The following is a 7,547-nucleotide window of genomic DNA, read 5'->3' as shown; positions in this document are numbered from 1 at the left end:
GCCTGGCCGTGATGACTGACCTCAGGTCCCAGATAGTACCTGATGTCTTCCCTCAAAGACCCTGACACCTTAGCTGGTCTCTACTGGATCCTAACAGAAGGCACAGCCTTCTTGGAAAGGGCCAGAGCGCACACAGATTCTGTGTGCTCCCCGTAGGAAGTATATCCTCCGGAGGGTGTGGGCACGAGGGGCAGGTAGACACCCCCTTCTTGTGGGTGGCCCTTCCACGTCACACAGGCTGCCCCAGCTGAGGGCAGCGAGACTCTGAGGGCCCTAGTGGTAATGTGCTTCTCTTAACTTCTCAGGAGAAGGCCATCAGCATCTGGGAGTCCAAGAATTTCTTCTTTGAACTCGAGCCTCTGCCAGGAGCTGTGGAAGCTGTGAAGCAGATGGCCAACCTTCAGAAGTAAGTCTGTCTTTGTGTCTGCTCCTTCCCGCTGCCTCCCCTCTCTCGCCAGTCCTGTGTGTGGCCAGCCTGGCTGCTCATTGAGGACCCCAGTAAAATCCCTGCTGGACAGAGGCTGTGGGCACCAGCTTGCCAGCAGTGGCAGAGCTGGGTCTTTGGGTTCCAGGTTTGTAGCGCAGGGGAGCAAGTATTAAGCCAAGAAGCATGCGGGAAGGTTGTGCTGAGTTCTGCAGGGAAGAGGCTGAATAGGAGCCCATACTTGCAAAGGGCTGTTCAGGCAGGAGGAGGTGGTTGGTGGTGAAATTCTAGTTTTGCTCTAGTGAGATGAGAGGGTCTGTGGGCTGAAGCTTCACTCTAAGCATCACACACAGTCGGTTGAAACCCACTAGCAATTATATGATGTGCTTTCCTTAGAATGTTTTAAACAGCGCTATGGACGTATAATTCTTGTCCTGTACAATTCATTCATTTTTAGTGTATAGTTCAGTTGTTTCAGTATATACTTGTGCAGCCATTGCTATTTGTAATTTCAGAACCTTTTCATCAACCTGAAAAAGAAATCCTTCTTTTTTTTGCTACCAGGAATTGAACTCAGGACCTTGTGGTTGCCAAGCAGGTGCTTGAAAAAGAAATCCTATACCCATTACCAGTCACCACCTGTTCTTGACCTGCTTGTGCAGCCCCTGGTAACCACTAATTTCCTTCTTTTTTTTTTTTTTTTAGATTTGTCTGTTTTGAATGTTTCATATGAATAGCATCATACAATGTCTTTTGGGTCTGATTTTTTTTTTCATGTTTGCAAGATTTGTCCATGTTGGATTATCTATCAATACTTATTTTTTATTATTGAATAATATTCCATTATATGCATAGAGCACAACTGATGGACATGTGGGCTGTTTCTATGCTTTGGCTATTGTGAATAGTGTTGCTACGAACATTTGCATATTTGTTTCTTGTCCAGTTCAATTTGTGACCAGAATTGTGGAAAGAATTAAGTTCTTGACTCAAGGTACTACTGTATTTATAGCCTTTGCTCATTTTTTCAATTGGGTAATTAATTATTCCCTTATTATTATTAAATTGTAAGAGTTACTGGGCCAGGGGTGTAGCTCAGCAGCATGGTGCCGGTCTGGCAAGCATGAGGTCCTGAGTTTGATTCCCCCTGAGTTTGATTCCCGGTACCAAAAAAAGAAAAAATTGTAACTTTTATATATTCTATAGATACAGGTATCTTCCCAGATACATGATTTTCAAGTATATTCTTTCATTCTATACATTGTTTCACTTTCTTGACTGTATGCTTTGAAACACAAAGGTTCTCGATTTTGAAGTCTAATTTATCTTTTTTTGTTGTTGTTGTACTAGGTGTCATATTTAAGAAGCCATTGCCTACTCTGGGGTCAGAAGGATTTTTTCCTGTATTTTCTTTAAAGAGTTTTAATCTTAGCTCTTATATTTATTTATTTTCTAGCTCTTATGTTTAGATCTATGATCTGTCTTCAGTTAGTTTCTATGTATGGTATAAGGTGAGGGTTCTGCTTCATTGTTCTGCGTGTGGATATTCAACTGTCCCAGCATCACTTGTTTTTCAACCACTGTTGCCCCCTAAAGTTGTTTTGGTACCCTTGTTTAAAATCAGTTGGCCATAAACGTAAGGGTTAAATTTTACTGGCCCCTTTTTACTTGAATTTAGCAACCTGAGTGACAGATCAAACGTAAGGCATGGTTTAGCCTTCAGTGTGCCCCGTAAATACCCCCAGAAACTGTCACCTTTAAAAATTGTAATATAAACAGGTATCAGAGAAACACAAAATGCCTGGAGTTGGTGTTGAATTATAGCCCTTGTTTGATCTGTAATCTATCTTTGGACTTGAGTCCATACCCTGAACAGCATTATATTTGATTGTTTCATGGTATGAACTTGACTTATAGTGGATCTGTGACAAGAGCCCAGAGAGGCGAAGAATGGATGTACAGTGGGCCTCTGTGTCTGCGGGTTTCACACCCATGGAATTAACCAATGTCAGATCAAAAACGTTTGGAAAACAATAATGCGTTGGTGCTAAGCATGTGCTACGTATTTAGGCCTGTTATGTTAGCTTTGCTTTACTATAACAAACCACCTGAGATAACCAACTTAGTAACAGAAGAGATTTATTGTGGTCCATCATTGTAGAGATTTTATTTTATTTTTTTTTGTTTTGTTTTTTTCCGGTACCAGGAATCGAACTCATGACCTTGCACTTGCCAGGCAGGTGCTGTGCCGCTGAGCTAAACCCCCAGACCCCATTGTAGAGATTTTAATCCACAGTCTCTTGCCCCTGTTGCTTTGGGTGTGTAGTGGCAGAGTACATCATTGTGGGAGTGTATGGTAAAAGGAGATCTGTTTACCCCATAGTGGGCAGAAATCAAAAAGAAAGAGAAAGGAAGATATTGGGGTCTCAATGTTCTTTTCAAAATTATTCCCCCCAGTTACCCAACCTCCTCCCTCTAGGCTCAGCTGCCTAAAGATTCTCCCACCTCCTAATAGTGCCAGGGGCCTAGGGACAAGCCTTCAACACATGGGCCTTTGGGGGACATTCAAGATATAAACCATAGCACCTATGATGGTTGCACATATGTTGAACTTACACAGTTGTATACAACTTATACAATTTCTCTGCTTTATTCCCTAAACAATGCACTATAACAACCATTTACATAGGATTTTCACTGTATTAGGTGTCATAAGTAATGTAGAGGTGATTGAAAATAAATAGGAGGATATATATATATAGGTTATATGCAAATCATATTACATTTATATGTGGGATGTGAGCGTCTCTGGATTTTGGTATTGGCAGGGGCTGGGAGTCTGGAACCAATCCCCTGAAGATGTGATATTAGTACAATGATATTAGTACTTAAACTTTTCCATACTTTCATATTCCTGCATCTGTGTATCCCGGCTGCGGTCACAGGACTGTACTGGGTGCTGCAGAGAGCAGTGGTTTAGAGTTAGAGGCTGTCGCTGGACTGCCAGGTCTACTTTATGGCTTCTGGAGGACCGGTCTCTTAGATACTGGGCAAGGTATCAAACCTTCCTAGGTCTCAGTTTCCTTATCTGCAAAGTGAAAAGAGTGAGAAAATGCTCATGGTGGCACACAGTAGGTATTCAAAAGTAGCTGGTGCTCTTGTTATTCTGTAGGGTTTAGTTGGCACAACACAGGAAAAGCATTCTGAGCGGACGCAGCATGGGGAAGAGTGAATTCATTAGGCTGCCTCACTGCAGAGCTTCCGCTATATCACATGGCAGCAAAGAAGGCAATGTTCATCCAGCCCAGGCTACCCTGAAGGACTTCTTATCAAAGCTTCTTTATTTTCACCTTTCCAGAAACTCCAGTTTGGGAAATGCTAGTGTGGACCACACCCAATGGGCCCTTACCTTCCTTTGAGCACCTCACTTGGTAGAAGATTCCCATGGTCTCTCAGTGCCCAGAGTTTGCGCAGAGCCTGGGGTCTGGTTGAAGTGGGGTGGGTCCCTGAGTGTCTGGTGTGGAGGGAAGTACATATGCTTTAGAACGAGAAGTATGTGAGGCCCAGGGACAAAGACCAAAGCTTCTCTATTAACGTCCCAAGTATTTACCAAGCATCCGCCATGGACTTGGCCTCGAACTGGGTGCTAGGGACATACAAATAGATAGGAGAGAGTGCTTTCATTCTGAGCATTCGCGGGTCCATGAGTCGCTGGAAGGTGGATCTAACAGCCTGGTGATGGACTAGTGGATGGTAGTGGACCAGTGGACATGTGAAGGCAGAGTGGGGGTGCAGGCGGGCAGGGCCGTGTACCCTAGAGGAGGCCTTGGTCTTGCTCTTGACCTTGGCCTTGGAGCTGCGTTGTGGAGAATGAGAAGGAACCTGCCGGTTGGAGGAGGGGAGGGGTGTTCAGATGGGAGAGAACGGTGTGAGCAGACTTAGTTCTGGGCTGACAGTGCCTCCCGGTCAGCCCTCAGGTCCTGAGAGCTTGCTCTGGGACTCCTTTGGTGACTACTCTTTTAATTATTCAGTAACGCAGGGGTCTCTCCCTCTCATCCCCATCTCTCTCCCTCTGCCTTCCTTTCTTCCTCCTTCTCTTTTCCCTCCCACTGTGCCCCATTTCCTGTTTCTTCTTCCCCCTGTTCTGGGGATCGAGCCCAGGGCCTCACACAGGTGCTTTACCACTGAGGTGCATCCCCAGCCTTTTAAAAAAAGTTCTTGTTTTGAAGCAGGATCTTACTAAGTTGCCCAGGCTGGGCTTGAGTTTGTCATTCTCCTGCCTCACCCTAGTTCATTGCAGGGCCAGATATTTTCTTCCTTCAGGTCTGAGCACCAGGAATGTCACCTCTGTCAAGAGACCTTTCCTGACTGCCGTGGCAAGGGAATTGCCCTCCCCTCCTGGTCATTCTGATCCCATCAGCCTGGGAACATACTCCAAGATGAGATTGTTACTTCTGTGTTTGTCCCTTCCTCTTTCCAGGGTCAAGTCCATGAGGTTAGATATTATCTTTGTTCTAATTCTATTCTCAGTCCCCAGAATGACACCAGCTACATAGTATGTACATTCATTGCTGAATGAAAAACACGTAAGTGTACATATTAACATAGTAGCAGTTCTGGGCCCTTTTAAAAAATATAGAAGGTCTGAGGGTGTAACTTAGTGGTAGGGCACGTGCTTAGCATGCATGAGATCCTAGATTCAATCCCTAACACCAAAAATAAATGACTAAATGAGTGAATGAATGAATGAACGTGGGTAGAGCTCTGCACGGTGTCCTGTGTTTATCCCAGCAGGAGATGGAGACAGGAGGGTACTATAGCTTGTGCCCAGATGTTCCCTCAAAGTCTCATAAGGTCATACATGGGGCTTTTTCAGAGGTGGCTGGATCTAGAATGTGTGATGCTGGGATTAAGGTGTGTGATTACTAAATTCGTCTACTGATTGGTTTGGCAAAGTTCTGGGTAGGATTAAGGGTTCCCCACCCTGGGTATTAGTACTGGATACAGTATAAAGGGGTGGAAAGAATCTGTCACTGGTAGCTTGCTGCCTTCTGCCTGCCATGAGCTATTTCTCCTCTGTGAGGCCACCCTGCTTTGGAGCCTGCTGATTTTGGACTGAAATCTGTACAAACTGTGAAGCAAAATAAACTCCTTTAACTTTGGGTGTCAGGTACTTTGGCTCAGCAACCAGAAAAGTAACTAAGACACAGGGATTCTAGGCCCAACTGGGCAACATAGCAGAACCTTGTCTGAACAGCAGTGACAGCAACAAAAGTGGATGGGACCCTTTGTGGTATTCTATAGCTTTCTGTTTTTCTCTAACCAACACATCTTCCATGCTGGTACTATAGGACTATCTTATTACTTTAAAATTTCTTTTTACTTTTTAAAAATAGAAACCAAAGTCTTGCTATGTTGCCCAAACTGACTTCAGACCCTTACGGTCAAGTCATCCTCCTGTCTCAGCCTCTCAAGTAGCTGAGACTATACACGTGTGCCACAGTGTGCCCATGCTGGGCTTGAATTTGTGATCCTCCTGCCTCAGCCTCCCGGAGTCTGGGATTACAGGCATGCACCACGCCTGGCTTCTACTGATGGTTTTTGCCTTGACCATGGTGTGGAAGTAGTAGCCATTCAATGGAAACTATATTCTGACATTCAGTAGGCTAGGTGTGTGAAGTGCATTTTGTACCTATGACATTTTCAACTCACAGTGGGTCTATCAGGATATAACCTCATTGTCAATTGAACAGTGTCTACATGTAGTTTTAAGATAGGAGATACCAGGACACGTTGGAATGAGGAGGCCCTGAGGAGGAGGAGAGAAGGGGGATTTTGGAGGGAAAAGACGTGAAGATGAAGGCAGATGGGTGCACACACAGAGCCTGAGGCGGGATGGCGGCTGTGCCATGGGAGAGGCCCGTGAGCCAGTGCAGGCGATCTGTGAGGAGAAGAGGGGGCGTCTCATGCCAGAAGAGTGGGTCTCAGGGGAGGCGTGTTCTGACTGGGGGGCCCTGCACATAGGTGTACGTGTGTGCAGAGCCCCTAGGCTGTTGAAGAGGGCCGAAGAGGGAAGAGTATTGGGCTGGGGTGTGAGGGGTGGGAGGAACAGTATCCGCCAGTGGTAGATGACCGCAGCAAGGAGGGGTCAGAGGTGAGTCTCTGTGGAGACAGAGCTGAAAACAGTCACTGGGCAGTGGCTGAGTTTTGGGGGGACGTGGCAGGTGCAAGGGCACAGCCAGCTTGGAGGAAGTGCAAAGGCTGGAAGACCTCAGGTAATGAGAGGGTATGTGCAGCACCCCTGGGACTGGCAGCTCCCACAGGGCTCTCCAGGGCCCGTTTGCCAGAGAGAGAGAGTTGGGGAAACATCTGCAGCTCAGTGTGATGAGCCACGAGGGGCCGGTGTTGGAGGTGACTTCAGCTTTGTGGATGCTGGGGGCCAGATGACTCTGGTGGTGATGGCTCCAGGGCCTTTGGGGATGTGGGGAGAGGCAGGTACCTAGGAAGCCCTCCTGCGTCAGGAGCTCCTCTGTGGGCTTGGCTTGGAACCTTGACTGTGGGAAGGGTGTACTGTACCCCACACAGAGCCGGCACCTGTTTTGAGGGGCATGCACTGCTCCGGGCGGGGGATCTAGGCTCTTCCTCTGTTTGGCCTGAGGCCAGAGCATTTGCACCTGGTACTGGAATTCTTCATTGTAGATTTTGATTTCTTTCCTTCTTTGCATTGAATGGGACCTCAGTTTTCCCTCAGGTAACTTTAGGATCTGTATCCTTTTTTTTTGTTGTGGATGGAACCCAAGGCCTTGTGCATGCTAAGCATGCACTGTACCAGTGAGCCAGACCCCTAGCCCTCTGCCTCCTTTTTATTTATTTATTTAGTTAGTTTTTTTGAGACAGGGTCTCACTAGGTAGTTCATGCTGGCCTCAAACTCACTATGTCGCCCAGGCTGGCCTCGAGCTCCTGCCTGTGCTGCGGCTTCAGCCTCCTGAGTGCTAGGAGTATAGGTTTGTGCCACCACACCTGGCTCTCTGTATCCTTTTAATGCTGGACTTGCTACCATATGCTTCTTTCTCTTTGTATTTTCTTTTTTTTTTTTTTTTTCCGGTACCGGGAACCGAACTC

At 46.4% G+C, this 7,547-nt stretch overlaps 1 protein-coding gene across 1 annotated transcript in view; it reads left to right on the top strand.

The window, feature by feature from the left end:
- Positions 1 to 305: 305 nt before the first annotated feature.
- Positions 306 to 7,547, top strand: part of Nt5m (5',3'-nucleotidase, mitochondrial) — a gene marked incomplete at its 5' end in the record, with an annotated part of 26,409 nt that continues 19,167 nt past the window's right edge. The window contains 1 exon segment of the mRNA XM_013509639.1: positions 306 to 406. Coding sequence (XP_013365093.1) covers positions 306 to 406 — 101 coding nt within the window.

Source organism: Chinchilla lanigera, unplaced genomic scaffold (genome assembly GCF_000276665.1).
Source record: "Chinchilla lanigera isolate Chin_1 unplaced genomic scaffold, ChiLan1.0 scaffold00176, whole genome shotgun sequence".
NCBI classification, from domain to species: Eukaryota; Metazoa; Chordata; class Mammalia; order Rodentia; family Chinchillidae; genus Chinchilla; species Chinchilla lanigera.
This window is presented reverse-complemented; position numbering and strand designations above follow the sequence as displayed.